The sequence below is a fragment of the Serinus canaria genome, chromosome 10 (genome assembly GCF_022539315.1).
Source record: "Serinus canaria isolate serCan28SL12 chromosome 10, serCan2020, whole genome shotgun sequence".
NCBI lineage: Eukaryota > Metazoa > Chordata > Aves > Passeriformes > Fringillidae > Serinus > Serinus canaria.
In genome coordinates, this window is record NC_066324.1 from 10,526,599 (window position 1) to 10,552,543 (window position 25,945).

Sequence of the window (25,945 nt, forward strand, 5' to 3'; positions counted from 1 at the left end):
ATCTTATATGTTGAAACTGATTGACAAATGCAAAAGAAATATGTTTTTGAAGTAAATGTAAAATACAGAAATAATTTCTCAAAACCTTTTTCTGTGTCAGTCACTGTGCATTGGGCAGAATTTTCTTTTTAGTTACAGACTGAGAAAATTGTATGTAGAAAAAGATCACCCTGAAAAATTTAATTTAGGGAAGGTTTATATACATCAAAGTTATACATGCTCCAAGCTCCTAAAGGGCCTTTAACTTGGAAGAGCTGGATAAGCCCACAGCGTTCTCTGCAATGTGTAACCACTATAAACGGATAATGGATGGATTTAAGTGAAATTTAGTCAGAGCAGAAAAAATCCCAGAACTCTAGGAGACCACTGCTATGGCACAGAGTCTGTGTCTGCATGAAACTTACGGTGTGGGAGCAGTGTAAAATTTGAGTGGAATGAAGACTGAAAACCACTGAATAAAGTAAATTAAGTATTGCTGTGAGAGTAATTCACAACCTCAACGAAACATATGCAAATGTATTAAATTACCAGAACTGGAACAACCACAAAGTAAGGATATTCATCCATGTGCAAACCCAAGCAGAAGTAGAATGGAGATAGCAAAAACTGTTTAAGTATTTGAATGTAATTATTTCAGTTAACAGGTTTGGATCTCATGCCTAAAGTTGACAGTGGCATAAAAACTTGCACATTTGAGACGGAAAATAAAGCAATTTTAATTTCATTTAGGGATATTCATAGGGTGTTTTTCAAAATTCGCATAAACGTTTTTCTAAATTAATTTTTTTTTTTTAAATTTAGGTCTAAAACCAAGGAAATGTGTGTGGAATAAATGGAATCTCGAAAGCCTTAAGGTTGCCACAGTAATTCATACTAGTAAAGATGCTACTGCTAAAATACAAGCTGGTGCATCTGCCAGTTCTGCAGCAGCCAGTCAGTCTTGTAAATATTTTAAACACATAAACCATGTGACCATAGACTTTGGAATGAAACTTATGGTACACTGCAAAATCTTAATTGTCAGCATAAATTGTTACTAATACTTTCGGTTTATTTTGCACAAATACAAAATGTTAAGGCAATTAAAAATTAAATGTGAATTTCGATCAATTCTAAACAAATATCCTGCCAATATGTTGATAAGTCAATTTGATTAAGCTGTGAACAGTATTACAAAGCACTTAAAGAAGCTGCTGAAAATCCATCTTGGTTTGATTTCTCAGTTTTCTTATACTAATGGCAGCCACTCTTTTTCCACTCCTTTCTCTGGTATCTGGATCCCATTTTCAGTGTGTTTTGCATTGCAGCCTCTTTTACCCTCTTGTTTTCGCTGTCCCGATGGATCAGACCTTGATTTTTATTCTTTCAGTCTAGCCTTCTCTTCTTCTTCGTGGCCACGATTTTAGCTTTTTTTTTTTTTTCCAGTCTTCTTGTGTTGATGTTGCTTCTAACTTGCTCCCTTTCTGAATGTTATCCAGCATTTTTTTCCTTCAGGGTAGCCATTTTGTTCTCTTTTCCCCCTTCCTAAAAAATCTGTTTTCCTTCAAGCATCTACAGCCACAATTTTATGCAACCAATGTTCTCTTAATCCCTTTTGTCAGTCTGCACCAACCATAACCATAACTTTTCCTATCCTTGCCTCTTCCCACCCCTCATTTGTTTTGTTTTCATGGGCTCATGTGCTTTTTGTGAATTTAGATTGTTCCCCATTCATCAAGGTAGGAAAACCTTATTTTTGTTGTGAATAATTCAGAGGAAAATAACTGAGCAAAAACTTGTAAGTTTGCATTCCCGGTTTTCAGTGACACCACTCTGACATGTTTTCTCTACAATTAGGTTAAATGCTTAGGAAAAGATGGTGGGCTGTCTCTTGTGTCTGTTAACGTTAAGGAGAGGAGGTCTGGAACATGCTGTACTCAGAAACCCTGAATTAATGAGGTACTACAGACACATCAGAGGATGGGAGGACTCCTGTCGTGTGCCATGATTTCCACAAAGTTTTCTCTTGTAATGTGGATGTGAAAGAGCTGTGTGATGCTATATAAGCAAAGTGGAGAGTTCCTCTTGATAGCTAGCTGAGGGATTTAGTGTCTACAAATGGATATGGCTTTATAGAATCTTTGTATAGATTGCCTATGCACAGTTCACTTAATAAAGTGAACTATTTTACTGTCATTGTGTATTGCCTGTTAACTTTTCTGAATAATTTTCCTTTTTACTTTAATGTTTCTTTATAAGTACAATTAATGTGGTTTCTTTTAAATTGAAAGTCTGTGTTACTCTCATCAAGTTACAGTCTTGAAAGGAAATTCTTGTTTACAGAATCCTTTTTTTGTGTGTTGCTCAGTTTGCAGTACAGTGTTTGGAAACAGAAATGTATCTGTGTTTTTGAACACAGGAACATTTGGGTATTTTTTTAAACTCAAAAATCTAAACTCAGTGGAAACTTTTGCCTGATTTTTATAAAATCTAGTGGTTCCATTCCAGTATAATCATATTTCCTTTTAGAGCTTGGTACTTTACTAGTATATAGAAACAAGAATATGAAAACAAGTAGAAAGTAATTATTTGTGAAGCAGGGTCAATAAAACACCTCAGTTGTTGATTAACACTTCTGACCTCAGGGAGTCTGTTTTAATGACAATAATTTTGAAGTCACCACAGCTGTTATCTTGATGTTTTTTGCCAAGATACAGTGACTTTTTTTTCCTATGACACTAAAATAAAAGGGAGAAGCCTTACTATTTTAGCCCTTCCAGTAGTGATCTACCTTAGGCTTTAAAGGTGCTCACAGATTAGTTTAATAATCGCTTCTTCTCTTTCATGGCCACTGAGAAGTTAGTTACTTGTTCAGATCCACTTTTATGCCTGGGTTTTGGTGAAATCAATAGGAAGAAAGTGCATAGGCAAGTTAGCTGAACTATTAGTGTATATTACATAACAATTGAGTGTCCATGGCTTTCAGATGTTCCCTTTCCTCTAACAGTCTCATTCCATTTTTCTGTACTGTGCAGTAACGTCAGAGTAACTCAAGAAGGTATAAACAAGCTCACCCTGTTTGCTGGGGTGAGCAGAGACACTGATCTGCCTGTGGCACAGGGGTGTCCTGGTAGCAGCAGAGGTCACCTGGGTTCAGACAGCTGCAGCTCCTCTGCTGCTCTGGTGTGATTAGTCAGGTAATTTCATAAGTCAGATAATTTATGTACATTTGATGCTTTAGCAGTGCATACCAGACTCGAACTTGTTTGTCTTTCTTATCAAATAAGACATTGAAAGTGGCTTGCTGAAAGTTATATAAGAAATCTGTAGCAGAGCAAGGTTTCAAAGGCCAATAGATAAACCCTGAAAGCTCAGCAGTCACTAACTGAGGACTGAATTATTATCCATCAAAACTGGTGCTGTCCAAGGTAATAGTGAATTGTGATTATGTTTGGACAGCCAGTTGTAATTGTAAAGGGAATTGGTCCTGAATTGTGATTGAAATTATATGATATAACATTATAAAGAACATTTCTAGGGGCAGTAAAGGTATTACAAGATTATCTGGAAGCAAAGGGAGGTGAATCTTCTGTTCTACTCAGTGCTGGTAACACCACACCTGGAGTACTATGTTCAGTTTTGGGCTCTTAGTACAGGAGAAACATGGACAGAAGAGAGCCCAGGGAAGTGGCACTAAGGTGTCTCGGGGCTGGTGCATCTCTCCCGTCAGGAGGGATGGGGAGCTGGGACTTAGTCTGGGGATGGAAGGCTTAGGGGCAAACTTAGCATTGTGTATAAATTCCTAAAGGGAGGGGTGCAAAGAGACCTGAGCCAGGCTAACTTCTGTGACACTAACCCTTATGGGACAAATTTATACATCTTCATTTCTAATTCCTCTGCTTTTCTGGTTAGCACTAAAGTAAAATAATTATTTTCATGAGAAAGTAATTTCATCTGAAGTGAGTAATTTTGTTTGTCCTTCTGTATTGGGTCAATCTTTTCAAGTGCCAGGCCTTTAAATAAAAGTGTTTCCCTAATGAAACAACCAATCTTGGTGAGCTAGGATTGGCCTTCCAGGCAGAATGGGAAAAAATCTCCCTTTTTAGGCCTGGAATGTAAGTAGTTATGGAATTTCAGTGTCTGGAATGCTTAAGATTTACAAGCTAGCTTTCCTCAGACAGGTATTGTGAAGTTATTTACAGAGCTCAAGACTTAACACTTGGTAGTTTTAATACTATTTTGAGCCCCCAACCCCCAAATATTTAAAATTTAATTTTGCTGTTTTATGAATTTCAGTGTTAAAAAGCTTTTTTAGAAATTTTGCCGGGGCAATATTTATAAAGTTAGTAGAAATGTCATGTTAAAACCTTGTGCAACTCTTTGAATATTTTTCCCATCTAGTTTCTGCTTTGAGTACCGTCCTAATCTTCGAAATTATCAGCATAGAGAATTTAGCATCCTCCTCTCCTAGGAAATTCCCATTCTCTGCTGTATTAAGTGGATGTGTGATTTAAATAACTGTAACCATTTAAAACTCATCCAGTGATGTAAACAATTGTACTTCCTCTTTTTTTTTTTGTTATTAAATGTTAAAAAAAATATTATTTCTAAGTGTGGATCTCACCTCTGATGATGACTTTTCCTAATTTGTAGAAAATCATCTAACCTGTCACTTCCTTTTTCTACATATTAAATGTTATGAAATCATTATGGTATTTGAAAAATTAGTAGTGAGAAGATAGATTTCATAGATTTCTAAAATATTTAGACTGCTCAGATACTGGTCACTGAGTGCAATGAAATAGTGATGTTTTTATTCCTTTATTGATTTAACATCAACTTACATCTTGCTTCAGCTTATTAAAAGAAAATATACATATTTTCTTCAAAAAGTCATTTAAAACACAGACAAGTGTATTTTAATAGTCAGTTGATCAACCATTTAGTAATGTGATTATTACAGATGCTATGCGGAGCCATGTTTTAAGGTACCTGCAACAGAACTAAAAGTGAGAATGTATTGTACCATATAATACATTTTAAAGGTCATGGATATTGTCCAATTGTCATTTTTATTGTGTATGAAATGTATTTACACCATTTTGCATACCTTTACAGACTCACAATGAGACAAAAGTGTAAGTATCTCCTCAACAAGGAGATGTGTTTTGTGTAGTTGTTTGAAGGGATTGTTTCAAGAAAAATAACTTTCTTATGGAATCCTAGACTCATTAAAATTGGAAGAGTAGTACTGCAGGTCTCTTGTCCAATCTCCTGCTCTAATTAGGGCCCACACTGCTTGTACTAGGCTTGGTATTTTAAAACCCTCCAAGAATGGATCTGCAGTCTTCTCTGAGATTCCTCAGATGAGATTAGCTCATTTGTGTCCCAGAATGTTTATCAGCAGTAACACATAACTAAACAAGTTTCAGCTGCTGTGTAATGGAGCAGTTTCTGTGAGATGGGAGTGGCTGCTGTCGGTGCTGCTTTGACCACAGGAGTTGTGTTTCCCTTCTGAGCCCCAGTCTGGACACACTGTGTAGTGTCAGTGGGAAACAGAGAAAAAAGCTCCAACAAAGCCAATGCCTCTGAAGGGAAGGCAAAGAAATTACACTTGAGGTTGGCTTTTAGAACCCTTATTGCTTGGGTCTTCTTGAACTTTCAGTATTATACCTGTTAGTAATGCGCCATTTCCACACGTGTGCATCAGTTTCTTTATGTATAAACGTATTTCCCTCCGACGTGGTTTATTGTATGTTGGTGCTAAGATTGCTTTGGATTGTGATGTAATTGATATAAGAGGCTTTTGTGAAGATTTCTGGTATCTTTCTGAATTGCTGTTAAAATCTAATAGATTCTTACTATACTAGTCTTGTAATAGTTTGCTACTGGAGATCATCACAGTAAATTTTCTGATTATTATTCTCTGGTTTTTGTACTAAACTGATTTTTTTTGAGTCAGTATTTGAGAATAGATTTTCTAAGATAAAGATACATTAACAATTGCTCAGTTGTAAGGACACATGAGCGTGGTACTGATGAATTGCAGCATTTGCAGTCAGGTGTCTTTCTGGGAACAATTCCCTCACAGACATTTCAGTTGTGGCAGCTGTAAAAGATAAAGCAGCCTTGGCTTACCTGGAAATGGTGGTAACATTGTGATTCATTATATAAAGCATTTAGCAGTAAGGGCTAATTGCAATTTGGGTTCAGGATTTGTTCAACTGCATTTCTGTGTTCTTGAATGACATAATCAAATGATTGTTTAAAAGAGCCTGTCTGCATCTGGTTTTTAAGATTTTTTACATATATATTTGTATATCAATGTGCATACATACATTTTATTTAAAACTTCAGTAAAGCTTTTAAGCACAGACAATCCTAATTGGGGGTTTTGGTTGTTTTTTTTTTTTTTTTAATTTCAAAGCTTATGCTAACGTAGTTTAGGTATAGAAACTTCTGCTAGTATGTTAATGTTGATCATAAGTGTGAGCTTTTTTCCACTCTTACATATTCACAAAAAGTAGTGCAGGGAGGTACCAGCAAAAAAGCTTCCTTTATAGTACAGTCTGTTGTGTTCAGTGAACAAGTAATAAATAAAGTAGCAAAAGCACAATGAAGGTTTGCTGATAGAGCTTTACTGACACACATTTTGCATGGATCTGTTTATATCTTCTTTGATTTTTGACTTGCAAATATCGTAATTGATTTTCAAATGGCACTATTTGTTAAACAAGTTTTTTTTTAAAAAGTAACTATTTCTCAAAGGAATTTGTTGCCATTTTCTGTGAGTGTTCTTAAAATGAAAATGTTTCATTTACGAAGAAATGGTTGACTTTAGAAATTTGTTAATCAGTGCATAACATTGAAACATTTAAGACTATTTTTAATTAACATGACTCTATCCCAGTCTCATCACTGCTTTAGCTAGTTTTTGGTGATTCTTATCTACGTGCATTAATCACAACCCAAGAAAAAGTGTAGGGAAACTGAATTAAATTATGTGAGGCATAAGTCAGGTAGGGCGTAGTTGAGTACATTCATAGCTAGAAAATTAGGATGTTTTTTTCTTCATCAGGTTGCAGTGATTTTAGCTGTAGTTTCAGACTAGTCAGACAGGCTTGCTCATATTTCTGTATCTGTGAGTGGAGGTTCTGCCATTTTAGGATTATTTACCCTGCCTGCTGGAAATGTAACCTTCTTTTACCTGGCATAACTCTGAGCATGCAAGTAATTCAATTATCAAGAGTATGTGGCATAGATTTTTAAAATTTTTGCATTGTTTCTTTTGAGATGTCCATTGTGTGATTTGCTGCAGGCTGTCATTTTTGTCTGCCATCCAATGTATGTTGGCAGGAAGGTTGTGTACTAGGCTTTGTGTCTGGTCACAGAAAAAAATTCATGCATCTCAGCCAGACCATTTTGTTATTCCTTTAGAATTAAAGGCATATGAAACAGATGCAGCTTAATAAGTATCTTTTTTTTATAAATAACATTTAAATAACTTAAAACAATAAAGTTCAAATACAACTTAAAATAAAGTTTAATGCTGTAACAACAGAAAAAGCATGTATAAGAAAGGAAAAACAATATTGAAAGCTGTATGCCCTAACAGGAATTATACAAAAGATAGGATATGTTACATAAAAAACCTTAATATGTCTGAATTTTTGCTTCATTGTTATATAAAATGTTAATTTGTGAAAAGTGAGATGAAGTACATTATTTATTCCTATTTTTATTTTACATACACTATTTGAAACATCTTTTAGAGCAGCATTAGGTATTTGTTTCATTAATAGATAGGAACATTTTGTGTTAGAGTAAACTTAATTTGTCCAAACTAACTCTCTTATCTGAATACAACAATAAAAATTTACAAGATTATATTTTTTTGATCATATAGTTTATGTATAGGATATGAGTTTCTTGGGGGAAGTATTTAAAATACTGCTCAGCCTCCACATTTTCTATTGACTTGATAATCTGACAACTCATTCCAGCAGCCTTAAAGTCTGACATATTTTACACAACATTATCATCTGCTTATAATTATTATAGCAGCCATATTTAAGAAGCAGATAGTTTTTTAAATAAAATATTATCAGATAATCAAGTAATGACTTATTCTTCAGGGTAAATTAATTTAAGAAACTACCCAGTTACAATGACTAAGATAATGATTGTACAACTCTTTAGAATTTTTTACAACTTTTAGTTAGTAAATCTGGTTTTGTGTATATTTTCAAATCTTTTTCATGTAGTCTCTTAAAAATAAACATAAATGCGCAAGTCCAGCTTGTTCAGTTTCTCAGTAGTATTCCAGCCTCTCTTGGTATCTTGTCAAACAGTCTTCTTAAAGTTAATCTTCCTGCTGGAACTAGTTTTTATAGATCATTTGTGATTAGGATATTGCCAGAGGAAGAAAGTGGGATGCTCTGTGTTCTTTCTTTGTTTTTTTACCTTTCATTGGAACCCCTTTGTGGTTTAGTGTAACAAACATCTCTTTCCCTTTGTGTGTCCATTTTGCAGAAGCATATGTGTTATAATGGTTTTCTTCAATCAGTTCAATGAAGTTGCAGTCCTCATTGCAGACTTTCTGTTGAGAGTAAATAATAAAATAGGGTGAGGCAAGTACAACTGGTTTTTTTGATACTTAGATTAGGGAAGATGGGAGAAGAATAGGCATTATAGACCCTGCATATTAGGAATATTTTAATAAATGAATTTGGCCTCTGAAATCTGAGTATTGAATATTCTAGCTTTGTATATTCCCCTTTAGTATTCCACATTTTAAAGAAGTATATAAGACCTAATTATTGAATTCATTAAATGGACATAAAAATATAATATGGGATAAGTCCAGAATACATTTTACTTAGCTAGGAATCTGTTTTATACAAAACTATTCAAATGCTGCATCTCAAAATACCTCTAAGATTGTAGGGATGTACATGTAAGAGAAGTTTGCATCCATACCTTTCCATAGAGTCGCCCTGACTTGTTCATTGCCAGAAAGTATTCACTTTCCACTCCTTTGATTGCCACTATTCCAACTGCCACCGTTCGGATTTCTAGAATACCTGCAAAGGTACACAGCAAGGGCTGTAAAATGGTTGATTGTTCTCCAGTTAACTCAGAAGGTTTCCTTGAACTAATATTCTGTAGTATTTCCATGTTTATTGAATTTATTCTTGGAAAGCAGAAAACTTAAGTGTATTCATGTAAAGAAAGGGCTAGACTTAAAAATTCCCTCTGTGATCATGTCTGCATAGAGTCACTTTAAATTGTATGGTGGTAATTTTTAAGTATATACTGAAGTTTTGTGGTCAGTATAAGTAATTCCTCTATTTTCAGAGAATCTGTGTAGTTTAGAGTTTGTCAGGATGAGGGTTTCATTTGGAATATGTAGCTAGCCATCAAGGTTCACAGAATTTGTGTAAAGCCTTTATTTTGAAGTCTTGTGTAGCAGTATCATCCCCTTGAAAGAGTGTAAACCTTAGAACTTGTGAGTGATAGAAAACAGACCACAGTGTCTGAAATAAGATAAAGTATTTGCTTGACCTTTGTGTGCTTTTATGACTGATCGGAGCTGTAAAGATACGTGTATTTGAAAATCATTAAAGGCTGCCTTGAGAGCTTATTTATTCAAAACCAGAAAACATTTAGTGTTGTTTTCTGTAACCTGATTTATTTTCATCTCATTGATATGTATCAGCAATGCTTTTCTGTAGTCACCATGATACATTTAAGTTGCCTGCAACATAAAAAAGATTCTTTTGTTAATATTAAAAAAAAAAGTGAAGGCAGGGGGATTATGCAAGTTATTAAGGAACACCGGGTTTTTTCAAGCTTAAACATTATTAATGTTTTCTGAAGCAGTAGTTTAGAGTTATATATCTGAGTTTGAGCTATTTCTTTCAATACTGAGTCACTGAGTCACTCTGCCATAGCAACTGCACTGTGACTCCTTCTCCAAAATGGGGTCTTTCAAAGGCAGCCAACTTGAGGCAAATTGCAAGAGCTAAGCATGGGGGAGACAACTGAGGGAGGAGGGAGAGCGGCATGTGTTAGATTATCACCTGAATTTCCTCTTTAACAAAACATTTCCTTTTTTCCCCTTGCAAGTTGGCATTGACTTTTCACAGTTTCATGGTAATAGTTTTTCATTAGTCAAGTTTTTAAGAAAGGCATTAAATATCTATGAAATTTCTCCTTCCCTGTACATTTTTATCTCCTCTTGTCCTTTGCTTTCCTTCATGTTGTTTTGCTTTTCTCCTTGATATTACTGATTTATCAGTCATAGAATATATGGATATATTTTTCATCCTTTTTTCTTTAGCAGATCAGTCCCCTCTTCTCATGGTGTGTGAACTGCTGGGCATTCAGCTCAGAGTGTTTATACTTCTGTACTCCCCTATAATGCTAAGCCAGCTTTTTTTTAAGTAAAGCCTTTAGAATTCTTTGACAAGTTCCACTCTTCTGCAGGCCTAGCAATAGTTCTAACAAAGGGTAATTTGTAACCGAAACTTACAAAAATTATATTAACTATCATTTAAATTTCACTTGAGAAAAACGACAGTGAGGCTGAAAAACAGATGAACATCTGCATTTAGCCTAACAAAGAACACAACAGTGGAAGGGATCTCTGGGTCATCAAGTCCAGTGCTCTGCTAGCCTGGGAATTGCATCAGATAATTCTCTTTTCATAAACTTTGCCAATACTAAATTGGAGTTGTTATTTCTTTGCCCCTAGTGTTTCTGCCGAAGGCTGTTCCAGATTTTGATTTATTTTAATGGCTGGAGACTTCGTAGTAATTTGCAATCTGCATTTCTTCAGTGACAGCTTATATCCATTTGTTCTTTTGCCTCTGCTGGCCATTAACTTAAGGGGAGTTTTTAAAAAAAGTCTGTATTTCAGTTTTCTGTTTATAAAGAATTTTAAAAAAATGAAAGATTTAAAATTGCTTTTTAAAACAAATCATAATAATAGGAATTGAGATTTCCTTGAGTAAGCTGACGTTGGCTGAAGTTACAGTAGTAAGAAATCTTACTACTTTAAAAAAGGAAATGCCAAAAGGTTTTGTCCAAAGCAATTTTATTATTGTTACAATTTTTACATTTTTTTTTAGTTTTTTCTTTTTGCCTGAAGTAGATTGTAACTAACTTGTTGGAGTTACTTTATTTTGGTTTGAGGTACTTGTTTTTCTTCTTGATTCACAGTTGCGACATCAATGTCTTTCCTTTTATTAAATAAGAGGGTCTATTCTTACATGCTTCCTTTTCAAGTAAAGGTGTTTAATTCTTTCAATATCTATTCATGAAAAGAAGAAAATACACCAAGCTGGGGTGGGTAAGACAGATTGTTTTATTGAAATACTCTTTTCATACTCTAGTAACCAAAATTACTTTAAAGGCATGCTTAAATTAATAGGATGTTATGAGGGGAAATTCAGAAGGCCAAGCTTCAACAAGGTCTTAAATATCCCTGATTTCAAAATTAAAATGTAAACTATGTTCTTCAGTTGTTTTATCTAAAGCATCCCCAGAGAAGTTTGGAAGAGGTTTAAGAGAAGACTTAATATATCTCAAAGTAACTGGGAAAGAAATCAGATTAAAGCCAGGAAAAGAAAAAAAAAAAAACCAACAACTTAGAGATGGGCATTCAAAATTGAAAACAACTGTACTTCCTATAAAATCAGCATGAAATTCCAAACAATTTTATATGGTTGTATGGTCAGTGTATCAAATGTAGCTTAAAATTCCTTTAGTGAATGAAGTTTCCTACAGAGCTGAAATTCCTCTGATGTATGTAAAAGACACTCAGCAGAGATGGGCTATAGTTTGTCTTCAGAAAAGATGCCTGTGGATGGTGGCAGCAGACTTTGGAAGCACTTGGTAAAAATTAAATAACACACAGTTGATATCCAGTAGGAAGAAAAAAAAAAAAAGAAAAATAAACAAAACAAGCCTTATGCTGACAGAACAGTTTCAGAGGGTAAAATATGTATCAGGTTTTGGAGGAAATTTATGTCATTAATGAGGTGAGTTTCCTGGCATTCTGGTCTAGAATGACAGTTCCTCAGTACTTAGAAGCTTAGAAGCAGACACTTTTGTGTAGACTTATTCCATAACCGTAGCCTGAATGGCAGGACAGTACCTCAGGCTGGAAATTTATGCAGAAAAACGGCATTTAGTTATATGATTGCTATAAAATTGACCATTGTCACATGAGATAATTCTTTCCTGGCAAGTAATATTTGATAATTTTGTTTTTATCTCCTGATACTAAGTGTGTTTTCTGATTCAATTAATATTTTCAAATCAGCATTTTCATCTTCCTTTTATTTGTTAGACTCCTTTTTGCCTTTACAACACAAATCTTTGCTTTTATTGCTACACAATCTGTTTGCAGACTATATTAAAGTAATTTCCATCACTATGGAGGCAGAGTTGAATAGGCAGTTTCTTTGTGTTTGCCTTCGATAAAAGTATCTTATCTATAACAAAGTAGCAAGAGCTTTGTGATGTAGCAAAATCAGGGCATTTGTCTTTACTCATTTGTCTGCTAAGAGGCTGAAAGAGCAATTGCAGCTCTGGCTCCTGAGAACTGTAAGGAATCCAGTAAGTGCTGCTCATGCCTGAAGATCCCACGGGCAGGTATAACTTCTCAGGGGGCTTTTGGAAGAGGAGTGGCAGCAGCACCACAGAGGGAGATCTCTTTTCGTGTCCTAGGGAGCTGCCCCAGTATGCCAGGATTGTTCAGGAAGATCATGGGAAGTACACATTGAGTTAAGTCCCCTGTCAGCTGGCTCTGTTTCCAGACAGTTCATATGTTGCAGGTACCCCCTCAGTGTCTATCACATGAGGTTTCTGGTCAGTGCTCCTCAGTTTGCCAGAGTCACAGTGTCTGTTGATATTTATTCAAAGAGACATTTTGGAATCCATTACATTTTTCAGAAAGCTGACAGCAATTTCATGCCAGTACTTTTCTGTCAGGTACATGTGTTGTGGGAGCACATATGTTACATACAGCACTTTATTTCTTGTGGCTCTCTGTGCAGTGAAGTTGAAAAAAGCAGTCTGTTGCTGATCTTTAGGGTAGGGAGGCTGGCACTGACAGTTCAGCACTTGTGAGGAATGTGTTTGTGAAACACTCTTTCCTCAGCAGAATTGTCTTTAAAAATAAAGTATGTGAAATCATAAATAGGGACAGAGGGGCAGAAAAGACTTGGATGGAAAATGAGTCAAAACAAAACGTAACTTCTAAATTTCACTAACTTGTGTTTCTCATTAATTGAATTTGGAGCACGTATTTATGAATTCAAATGACCTTTGCAAATGATTCAAGGCCAAGGAAAATTATCTCGTCTTTGCTTAGAAGACACTGTTTAATGATAAGTAATGTAATTTGTTCTTTTGTTCTGGCATTTAATGAGTTAATTTTTGTGCCTGTTAAAGCCAGAGAATGTGGTTCATGATGGTCAGTCTTGGAAGACTTCCATGATGTTATTGGTACATGTGTGCATTTGGTAAGCCAGCACAGTAAATAGCTGGTGTATTACACTTAAATGTTTTTCCAGAAGAATCTTATCAGTGAAATGAATACTTTTATTGGACAGTTTTGAAAGTAATTTGTTTCAGGAAATACTTGTCTGTCTTTTTTTTTAATATAGTGCTTATATTGTAAAGTATTTGTGCAATTTAAGTTATTTTGAGTCTTAATATTTTTAAATGGATGCATTGTGAAGTTCATTTTTAGGTAAAACAATTTGTGTGCTCTTTCTGTCTCAATATAAAAAGTAACAGGAAAAAAATTACTGCAAATAAAGGTCTTGATTTAAGATATTTTATAATATGACTTAATTTTTTACCGTTCCCTATTATTAAATTAAAATTGATAGAAAGTTGAATTTGCATTTGTATTGAGTACCTTCTTAGCAAGAGAATGAAGGAGTTTCCTAGATGGTACCTCACAGAACTCCTGTTCATAAGCTTTTTAAGTAGAAATAAATGTACAGGTATGTGTTAATATATGTTACAATATGTTACAGAGCCAGAGATTCCACCTTACCAGGAGTTTTCTGTCTGTGGATGTGATTTTAATGGAAAAATTAATTGACAGAAAACAAGTTGGTACATACATTCACTATCACTTTCTTCTGCTTTCTCCTTGTGATACTCAGAATTTTGATTTATGTCATAAAACATATATGTTGTTATTTACAGCATAGAAGGCTAAAAAAGATCTCCAGGGCCTTTTTGCTGTATCCATGTGTGCATTTGCTGTGCATGTGTAGAGTCTCTGATGCACTTTAAATATGAATATGGCTGTAAAAATGATCTGAACAGAAATAATGGATCTGTCAAGGATTTTCAGGAGAACAGTTGAAACTACTGCTTCAGTGAGATGCCAGACATCTGGATATCATGGAGAAATACTCAAAACTCCTGGCTTTGTCTTGTGTGTAATTTCCAAGCAGGAAGAATTGTAGTTGTCTGAGGAAACATGATGAATGATAGAGAGGTATTCCTTGGGGACTTGCTGCAGCTCAGGGTTCAGCATCCTCGAGCAGCAGGATTTGCTTACAAGATTTAGTGGTACAGAATGTTTGATTAAGCATAAGTAGCTGATGTTTAGTTATCCTTTTGCGTTTCACTGGGCCCAAAAAGGAGGCAGACTCTATTAAAATCAACTAAGTGCTAAACAGAAGTCCATTAAGGTATTTTTTTGCACTCCATTACATTATCATTTTAAATTTTCTTTTTTTGACATTACCTTATCCATAAATGTCTCCCCTGTTTTCCATTTTTGCGTAAGGTAATTGATACATGCATTGCTAGGTGCAACAACTTTATGATAAGCCATTATCGTGGTGATACTCAACAGCTGACAGAGAAGTTAGTTATGGAATATGAGTCATGTCATGGTTTATGAAAGAAACTGCTAACTTGATAGCTCTGTGAAAACAGTATAAAAAAGGCAAGATAAGAACGAAAAATAAGAGGGAAGATACAGGGAATAATAATAACAGGGAACTAAGTAACAGGGAACTAAAATGATTGTTTAGAAATGCTGTTATTTTACTTACAAGATCTGTTCTTTGCATGTGTACTTGGACTTGTGGGTGTTTACCTTTATTGCAGAAAAAGAAGGGGTAAGCCAAGTTCCACTCTTAAGTCTGCATTGTTCAAAGTACTTACACAGTTTCTTATGCATCATCAGTTGTATAATCTGCCCTTCCAACCATGGATGGCTGATACTATAGTGTAAAGTGAAGAGTGTGGTTTGAACTATGCTTGGAAATAGACATTCCTTTTTGCTTTAAACTTAACACATTTGTTCTCCAGTGGGAAATATTAAAAGCCATAATGCCTATTTTTAGTCATTTTTCAAATAACAATGAATAACAAATATAGTAGTGAATAAATGCAATGCAGTGCTCATCAGTTTACAGCACTCTGTAAAGTCTATCTCTCCTAATTACTGTAGTGAGAATTTCATTGACCCTATTGCAATTAATAATTGCTAAAGAGAAATACCTTAAAATTTTCAAGTATTTTTCCTCATTGTACAACCTGTTTTGCCTCAGTTTTGTGTTAAATTTCTGGTAATTTTGCTGAGTTAGGAGATAGTTTTATAAATCAAATGCTTTATTCTTCATGGAAAATGGTGGCATAGTAAGAGTTGGTGTAGAATGTTCTTACTCTAAATTGATGCCTTCTGTGCCTTCAATAGCTGTTGACCATTAGGTATTCAGACCACTCTATTTCCAATATTTCTATTGATTTGATCTTTAGAACCAAAGGGTGGGACATTTTTCACTGAAGTAGATTGCAAAGTTATGGAGTTTTTCAATTTAGAGGTGTGACTTGTGGATAGCAGTACATGGTAACAACTGAATAACATGCTGCCCCAGGCAGTCTTTCGCTTGGGAATTTCCCATTAAACTTATTAGAAGACTTTACTTCACTGATCTCCACTGCTTTATATAAATATTTTCTTGATCAGCCTCTTAGACAGCATGTAGTCATTTCTCATTTTTGCAGGAAACTACATTTCCCTCCAATAAAAATTGCCCTGAAGCTAAACATATGGTTATAATGAAGAATAATATTATTTTTTAGAATTAATACTGTCATGTAAAATTCAAGTCTTAATCCTCAGTCTGAAAAAGTGATCTCTTATTAGAGCATTAATAATTTACTGATATGAAAAATGGAAAAAAAGAGTGGAATGACTGTTTACAAAATGTAATTGTTTCCAAGCAGTAATAAAATTAATGATTTAATACTTTAGAGTTGAACTTGTACAACAAATGCTTTCCCTACAGCTCAGATGAAGGCTATTTCTAGTATTTAAGTATTTTGTGCCAATTTTACTAGAATAAATGATGTTTTCGAGCTCTGCAGACTTTCAGAATGTAGACTCAAAATACCAAAAGTAAATGTAAAATGTTGCTTATTAACCTTTTCAAAGCAAAATAAGATATATCCAACTAAAGGCAGAAAACTTCCCAGACTCAGTTTCAGTGTCTACAGCTATTTTGATTATCTGAACTTGGAAAATTCCAATGAGACCACAGCCTCCTGTTAATGCAGAAGTCTTTAAATAGATTACTTTGTCTTTAAAAAAAAAAAAAATTCCTTTTTACGCTATTTTGTGTTTTCATCTTGTAATGAGCTGTGTTTGTTCCTTTCCTGAGTTAGTGATCACAGCTGACATAAAATCATTCATGTCATTTCTGTAGAAGATTTTTTCTTCTGTTTTTCTAAGGAAAAAAGGAGTGCATGTTAACATGCCTTTTCCATGTACAAGTATTTCATTCTCTGAATTGCGTTCTGAGGAACATAAAATCCAGGTGCGTTTCCTGTATATCACCTGTATGAACTGGCTGCAGGCAGTTGCAAAATCAGACTTAATATAATGTTGCAAGTGGTGCTGGATATATTCAGCTAAACGGTGCAAAAATAAATCCAGCATAAAATCTGCTCTTTTTATATGAAATTTTCTCTGAGCTCAAGGCCTTGCTGTTTTGTTCTGTGTATTGTCTCCAGCTGCTCCTGTGGCAGTTTTTCTGGTTTCTGAAACAGGCTTGACAAGAGGAAGAGCAGAGCCATATTCTGGGGACAAACTGAATGAAGAACTGCCTTCCTGTGTTCTTTGAGGAGAAATTAAAATTATACATCATTGCGACAAATCACTAAAAGCAAATATTAATTCCTGGAGATTGATCATAATGACATTCTGCAATGTGTTATCAGTTAAAATATATAGTACAACACTTTTTAATAGTGAAAATGGTCCCAGAAGTAGCTAATAACCAAAATTATTTGAAATAAGTAAAACTCAGAAAGTGGTTGCAGAATAAAGGAGGTGGCTGCAGTATTCTAGAGCTTGAAGATATTCTGAGTGGCCTATGGAGTAGAAGCAAAGAGTTTTAAATGGTTTGAAATTTTAGACAGTTAAATTTTGTTTCACGTAGTTAAGAGCTCATTTCAGTCATAAACACTGCAATCCCTCTTGAAGAGAGATGTCTTGCCCACTCTCAGTAGTTATGTAAAATGTAGGACAAGCACAACCCAACTGCATAGATTTTAGTTCCATTTCCAGACCAGAGCTGCTATTTTGTGCAGGAACAGCTGCAGTTGGATATCTAAATATATCAATTACAATGTCTAGAAGAACACAGGCAGGCACTACGTAATTCCTTCCAAGGTACAAAATGCAAGAAGCTGCTAAGAAAATTGTGCTAACCCCTTGCTGCCTCGCAGAGTGGGAATTGATAGAAACCAGCTGGCTCACTCCTGCCTTCAAAACACTACTGGACATATATTTATAAGTATGGTCACTCAAGTTGTTCTGGTTTGCTGCTGACAAATAATTTAGATTTAGTTGAACTTTCAAAATCTGTATAAAACCAGAATCTGTATAAACTAATAGAAGGAGAAAATTAAAACCCCCTTAAAATCAAAACCAATCTAATAATCTAATTCAATTCTGATAAATAAATTGGGATTTTGTAGCAGATGTTTCTCCTGTCTTACTCAGTATATGGATCAAAACTTGTGTCGGTTATCCTACAATTGTTGTTTTTTCAAATAGCTTAGGTCATTCCTTGTCTTAATTTTGCCTAAAGTAATTCATTTCCTTCCTTCAAGTAAACACCCTGTTTTTACCAATCTAAAATTTAAACTTGACTGGAAGCCTGACTTTAGGGAAATCAGTAGAGTATTTGCCATTACACACAGGCAGCACTTTGAAACCTCTCTGTTTATGTGACCAGATATTTGTAAATGTGTAATTGGTATTCACTTGTTAACCTTAGTTTTTATCTCACTTTACAATTTTATACCAAAACTGAGAAAAACACCAGCACCAGCACCAGCAGAGAAAATTGTTCTTCTGCTACAGGACCAGTTTCTATTACCAGAGCAAATAGACTGTAGGAGCTGCAGCCCAGCTTCTCTTTTATTCTGTATTTATTTATGTGACTTTTTAATCTGCCTTTTTAAATTCAGCTCAATTGACCAGCTGGAAAATCTGGACTTCTTTTCAGTTTTGACTGCAAATGCCAGGATGCATAGTAACCATCTTGAATCTGGTGATAAAAGTATCCATGCACACTCTTACTTTTGTCCATGTGCATAATATCTGGAGTCAGTGAGAAAACTATTTCAACTAGAATAATGTAAACATATTCTATTTTCTAGAGTCCATAACCTTTCTGTGCTTTGCTTTATTTGCATTAAATAGGAGTAGTAGGCCTGATTTTTCAGTGACAGTTAATTGTACCCTGAAAGTAGAAATCAGAGCTCTAGTACTCACATTCCAGTTGTGTTGTGACAGAATAGCATGATGTTATATTATGACAAGAAGTTATCAGTCATAGCTAATGTAAAAAAAAATGGAATAAGTAATAAGTATTGAACAATTAATAGAGCATAGGATTAGCCAAATTATGTGATATTTCTTTAAATGTTTTAATTAACTTTAACACATTTTAGTATATTGTTGGTTGTACATAATCCAGTTTCTTATTGCTTTTGTTCTAATTTTTATATCCCCATGTGAGAATCAGCACAGTTATATTTATTTTCATTTAATTATCAGTTTATATAAGCTCAAGATATATAGAGAGAACATAAAAAATGGCAACTATGAAGTTAGAAAGCTGCCCCGTTGCCTTACCCAGAGTTCCTTTGCATTATCACCAAGAACTCCACATGAAGTATTCTCTCAATTAACCAGAGCATGTAAAATATGGTAGAAACCACTTCACTACCTTTACCTTTACCTTTACCTTTACCTTTACCTTTACCTTTACCTTTACCTTTACCTTTACCTTTACCTTTACCTTTCCTTTTAACTAAGGAAAGTTTCTTATGGCCTTGAGCAGCCTAAGGAGGAATGTGAGCTCTCCTGTGCTTGCAAACTGCAGTACTTCATTTTCTCGGCTCTCAAAGCACACGGGTACTGCTGTATCACTAGACAGTGACTGTAATAGAGATAACTGTGACCAGTCTGTTAAAGGATTTAATAACTTAAATTCAGGTCTATTCTGGCATCCATATTGTTATATTGGTAGAATTCCAAATTTCCATCTCTGATGATAATCAACCAACCTTTTTGATAGACAACAGTGCTGTGCATTGGCATAAGTGTAAAGACATACTTTTCTCTTGACCTTGAAGCAAATGGCAGATTTCATAGTATCCAAGCATTAGAGAACAGCTTCTGTCAGAAGCCTTTGAGAATGTTCCACTTTTCAATTTTTTCTGCTACAGTTTGTTCTTATGTGTAGTGTTCTCATGGAAGTTTGATGAGCTCCACAGAAGTACTACATAAGCAACCTGTAGCAGAATATATGGACCCCTTTAAAATCTGGGAAACAGCTGGTCTGAGAGTTGTAGATATTTGAAAACATACATTTCAGTAATGGGCCTAAACAAGCCCATTGTTCAAGAAGGGAAGAATAAAGCGTTCATTTTAAGGAAGCAGAGTAAAATGAGATTTCTTCCATAGGTTTATAAAATTAGATGACTCAGGTAATTTTTAATGGGGTTTTAATATAAGAATCTGGACTGGGTAGCAGATGCTGCATGTGCAAATAAAGGGTTTGCAGCTCTTACATTTTTATTTTGTGGTGGATTTGCATTAAGCTTGCATAATTCTGTGATTGGCAGACTCAGTTTGACAGCCTTTCTAGAGTCTGCATTGTATTTATGATAATTTCTACTCCTTATAGTACTATTCTCTCCTAATGTTTGCAACATAAAAGAATAGTGACTCCATAACAATGAACTTAGCAGGAAGTTTTTGAACTGCCTTGAAGTGTATACAGTTAAAAGAGCACAGGGCTTGGCTGTGCCCGTAGTGGTATGTTCTAAAATATATAAAGAAAACCTGTTCTTAGTAAAGGATTTGCTATGCTTTTTGCTCTGACTGAAACAATTATGGCTATTCCAAGCACTTAAAGTGGTGAAGAAACCTTTTCTTTCTTTGCATAAAATATCTGTGACTTCAGCCATACTGCAGCAAAGAGCTGGGGAACACTACCCAGGTTTACTGAGATGAGGGTTGTTTTTTACCACACAAAATGAAACTAAGTAATTCTGCTGTTCTTAACCGTCTTTTTCTGCCACCTTAATTCCCCCATGAGTGTTAATATATTCTGGATTCATATGTAAATACAAATGTTCTATGGTGGGAAAAAAATCTCACAAAATGAGATTATACTTCTGTTATTTAATATATATTCACTATAAATAATGCTGTCAGTTTTTAGTCGGTATAGAAATGTGAATCTGTGATTTTAGTATAGGTCAGAAAAATGTAGAATAAACTTCCAGTTATATCTTTCATATGTAAATAAAAATTTGCACATATATTTGAAAAGTGACAGCTAATTTTTTTTTTAGTATATTAAATTGGTATATTTTGATGTACTGTTTTCAGACCATATCTTAAGTAGAATACATAGTGATAGCAGTGTTACTCCTATATAGATATTGGTGAGATAGAGAAGTCATTCTGATGTGAAAGTCAGGAAGAGATTAATAATGGAACAGGAATTTCATTTTCCTTTATGCCCAGTATTTATTACCAGTGTTATGAAACAGTATCTTAAAGTAAAAGCACATGGATTTGGAGAAGCAATAGTTATTATTTTCCATGTTTTAAAATAAACTCCTCGGCCATGGGTAGGCATCAGTAACAAAACTTCTACTGATTTCAGACTTTTACAAATGGCATGTATTTGTCTCTTTCCTAATATGGGTCTTTCAACTCTTGAGCAAACTTTTCCTAATGAATCACAGGGTTAGATAGCTTTTCCACTAGTCAGTAACTTAACTCATCCACAGCTGTGCAATATTCTTTACTTTCAACAGCAGCTATTTAGACCATCAGTGATAGTTTTCCATAGTTCTTCCCTAAGTCAGTATGAATAGAAAAGCCATACTTTGATTTTTTTTTTGAAAGAGCTAATGCTGTACTTCTTGGCAATTACTTTCTCATGTTGATTACATCTCTGTGTTGTTGAGAATTTATTTCAATCAAATGCCATGAAAACAGAGAGGGAATTGTTTTTTTCACATAGAAATCGAAATTAATGAAACAAATATGGCACGGTCTGACAGGGCTCAAATCTGACTTTTTTGGACAATACCACCTGTGATGTAGATTGCAGCACCTATGATTACAAGAGACGCTGTATGCAGAATCCTTTAGGAATCCACTGACAGAGGCTAGTTTGGGGTGCAGCTGCCAGATAACTCTTAAGAGGAAAACAAAGAAAGGAACCATCCTGCTGTGACGGGTCTGGCATTGGAGAGTAAACTTGGGAAATGAGCACTGTAACAAACAATTCTCCTTGCTATGCTCAGTTCAGCTGAAAACACCCAGAACTGCATTGTTGAAGTATGAACAAGCCAATATAATAAATTGTGATCCAAAATCCTCAATATTTCCACTGCTGTATGCAGACAGAAATATGCTTCATTTTCCTAAATCACCTTAAAAGAGGTGACCACTTTTGGAATCTGGGTAGTCTGCTGGGGAAATAGTTTGTACAAAACTAATATTTATTCTGTTTTCTCATACATGAATAAGGATACCCTAAACAAAATTATGTCATGGACAGAAAACAGTGAACCACAATGTGAAGGGGAAGAAAGGGAAAAAAGATTTTCGTAATGGCAGTGATGATTTTAATTGAGCCCTAGCAGGAGAAAAATGTCTTTATCTTACGTATACAAGATTATCACTTACAAGTGATTAGGACAAAGTCAGAAAACATGGGTTCTATTATTTTTATCTCACACAGTTGTGTAACAGTGGCAACTTGCACATTTTTGTAGATACCACCTAAAGTGATGTAGAAATGTAAGCGCCTATATATGCTGTGGAGTTTAGGCTTAACTATTGCCCTTTTTTAAGGTAGCTTGAAGTGTCCCTTGAGTAGTTGTCCTCCCATTTGGACAACTGTCTCTGAGTTGTCTACAGATCCTATGTGAAAAGGGCAGTGTACAGATACCTACTTGTGTTAATTGAATATTTTGTTATCTAAGAGGAAGAAGTCTTGTTTTGACAAACATAGAATTGTATTCCATTTCAAATGCTGAACAGTTCTGAATAATTCTCCAGTAATTTCTCACTATAATTATGATAAATATATCTTTTATCTCTAGATCATTTTCTGCTTAAATGATATAGCCATTGTTGCTCATTTGTTTCTCTTAAATCATCTCCCTGGATCAGAGTTAGGCTGTTCATCACCGAACTAAATTAACGGGGTTTGTCTTGCATGTTATAAATAATTTGAAAATTCCCCTTTTGATCTAATGGTAGTTTTATAGTTTTGGTATAGACTGGTTTTGCTTCCAGTGTTCCCTCTGGATGAAAGTGCCATTTCAGAAGTTTTCTAGAATGTGTCCTAGAAGAATATGACTAAATTAGAGGAATTCAAATTCAAAACACTGTATTACTTAGCTAAAAAATCAACAGAGCATGATTTCTGCGAAATATGTGGTAATAGTTTCCTAGAAAGATGTGGTAGTTTAGTTTTGTTGCATGATAGTTCTCTTCAGTAGTATAGACTGAATTTCCAAGTCACATAAGGGTGCAATCAGAAATGAAGGCATGCTAAGTAATTTTAGTTTGATATTTGGTAAAGGAGGCTGAGTGCCAGTTTGCTAATATAAACATTCTGATTGAAATTGGTGTATAATAATCTAAAAGCTTGGTTTTATTAATAGCTGTGCTATTTTCATTGCTCAATTTAAAAGGCATTTAAAGGGATGAGTCTAAGTGGCCTAGGACTCTTGCCATTTACTTTATAATTTGAGCAGACTCCTAAGGCTACTCTCAAAGTCAATGTAACATTTGATTTCCTTTGAACTAATAAATATCTACTACAAAGTCCAACACAAATTCACCCAAATATGTGTCTGTGGCACTGTTAGTAAGGTAGAAGAACATGCCAGACTGTCTTTCACAACCTCAATAAGAAAGCTTTTCTGGTTGCTGAAGCAGATGCTCAGAGAAAATGCTCAGCTCTGTGAAACAGTAGCAGTACTGATGAGGTGGCCGAATGCAAAACAGAGTAAGAGACTCAAAGCACCTGTGAACCTGGTTACATACTAATGAGAAGAAGGAGGGCAGAGCCAGGCCCTTGTAGCTGGCCAGCAGTTAGGAGAGAATTCCTTACAGGGAAGAGGCTCTGCTGCGGTTTTGGCCACAGTTCTTATGCTGTCCCTTACCTGGCATGGTAGGTGGTGTTTTGTTTCCTGAGTGGGTGAATTGTCTTTTTAGAATCATCCTTCAGGCATAAATTAATTTCTTTCTTTGTTTTATGACTGGTTTGCAGTCATTTAGAGTGCTCTAATGAACTTGCTTGCCCTGGGAATTATGTACCTTTTTATTTGGTTTTGTTTTTCAGTCTTTGTTGGAAATAAAGTAGAATCTCCATGCTCAGTAAAAGACGTAAGAAGTTTGGTTAGAAGAGTGGAGCTTACTGAAATGGGAAGAATGGCTTTTTGTCACCTGTTAATTTGAAAGTTCTTGTATACATTGATTAGTCGCAATGTTTGCAGGCAGAGTGCTGTGTGAGTTCTGTCACATTTGCAGTTCGGATGTGGTCAGAGATGTACAAAGCAGAGAATTCTTTTAGTATTCTAGTATGGTATTGCTAAGGTGGTGCTGAACTAATGCATGCACTCCTGCTGTGTGTGGAATTCAGTAGGGATGAATGTCACTGAACACAGGTATTTGTCCCTTTCCTTATGTAAAGGTACTATTACAGTTTTTTGCTGTGGCATTGGGAAGCAACATGGCTGTGATGACTTCAGAACTTCTCAGGTACAGTTTTCCCTTGAGCAAACATAAAGGGCTGCTGCTGAGGGAGATCTTGGTCTGGCCTTTCCCACAGCATAAATCTCCCTTGTTGTAAGGCAGCTCTATCAAGCAAGTTCCATTATTTGAATCACTCTGTGCTGGATTTACATAGCTAGTTCCCTAAATCCTTGTAAAGTGTCACCAATAAGCACTCAAAAACCGCTTGGATTTCTGTGTATCATCTTGCACATTATGTGCAGTCCCCAAGCTGCCTGGGCTATTCCAAAGGAAATAAATTAGCTTGGTGGGGTTAAAGTTGCTTGTGAAAGCTGGTGAAAGTTGCAGTTTCCTATTGTGTTAGCACTGACTGCACTCTCCAGGATTCAGTTATCCTTTCTGCTTTACTTCAGAGTTTCTGTCAGGGAGTACAGCTCTTTTTTTCATAGGGACCTACACAAACACTTTATGGAATCACTCCACTGTTTGCTGCCTTTTTCCCTTTACTAGATCAGCATTCTCTCCCAAATCCATCTGCTTAGTGACTAGCTAGAGAGCCTGAACATTGCCACCCTTAAGAGTTCATGCAGACCACTCAAAGGGCAAGTCTATCATCACCATGTAATGTTGTGAATGTGTTAAACAAGAAGCCAGCAAGCTCTTGCAGTGAGCATTTCCACACACCTGGCGTGTAAAACTCCACATTTGCCGCTGCATTCCAACTGTGCACACAAACAGCCACTGAACAATGGCACCAGTTTACCTGAGCAGCTCAGGGACTGCAGCACAGATTCACATACAACCTTTTCTGAATTTGATGTTGATTGTGGTTATTTTTTCCCTCTAATATTTTTTCAGCTCAAGATAATATAAAGAAAGTTCATCTAAAAGAATTTCTGTGTTTTAACAGTGATAAAGTTCTCTCTTTTTTCATTTTTTTTCTGTAAACATTTACTCTTGATTGAAATATCAAACCCCATGTGATATTTAAAGGTCATAATAAAGCATATAAAATGAGTAAGGCTGTTAAGGAAAATATGCTTCTTTTTGGGGGCTATTTTTTCTTCTTTGAAATACAATACTTTCTAGTTAGACAAATATTAAAAACGCAAGGTACCAAAATAGCCAAGGACAAGTCTGATCACCTTCTTTTTATAGTCTATAGCACCTCCCAGTGTCTGCTGACAATTTAAAAGGAAGAAAGCCAGCTTACCAAAAATGGAAGTACTAATGCTGAGAAACACCTTAAAAAGAAGAATCCCCCAGGTTACAGGGATATTCAAAACGTGTCATTATTGAGGAGGTGGACATGAGTGCTGTGTGTTGATCCCTGTTGAAGTCACTGTGCTTATCAATGCCATGGAATGGTCGTGTTTGCTGTTTTCATTTATGGTTTTGAGTTGATCTATCCATATTCTGCCTGGGCTTAATTTTGAAAAACTGGATACAGAATGAAGATTGCAGTGTTTTGAATAGAGTATCTAGACCCTTTAATAACTTCATCCTGGTTTTGTTCTTTGTTTTAAAAGCTAAATAATAGTCAAAAGAGCCTATTGATTGCATTGGTATTTTTATTGCTTCTTTGGTGTCTTTTCATGAAGTTGTGGGCCACATCTTGAATATCCACTTCTA

General features: G+C 35.2%; 1 protein-coding gene across 3 annotated transcripts in view; it reads right to left on the reverse strand.

The window, feature by feature from the left end:
- Nucleotides 1-4,781: 4,781 nt before the first annotated feature.
- The window catches only part of FGF7 (fibroblast growth factor 7), a 29,214-nt gene continuing 8,050 nt past the window's right edge, over nt 4,782-25,945 (reverse strand). For all 3 annotated transcript variants that reach the window (XM_009089944.4, XM_009089945.4, XM_018913871.3), the window contains exons 3-4: nt 8,959-9,062; nt 4,782-8,578 (exon numbers count right to left, since the gene is read on the reverse strand). In XM_009089944.4, the coding sequence (XP_009088192.1) occupies nt 8,384-8,578; nt 8,959-9,062 (299 nt within the window). In that variant the 3' untranslated portion in view covers nt 4,782-8,383. The remainder of the gene's footprint in view (nt 8,579-8,958; nt 9,063-25,945) is intronic.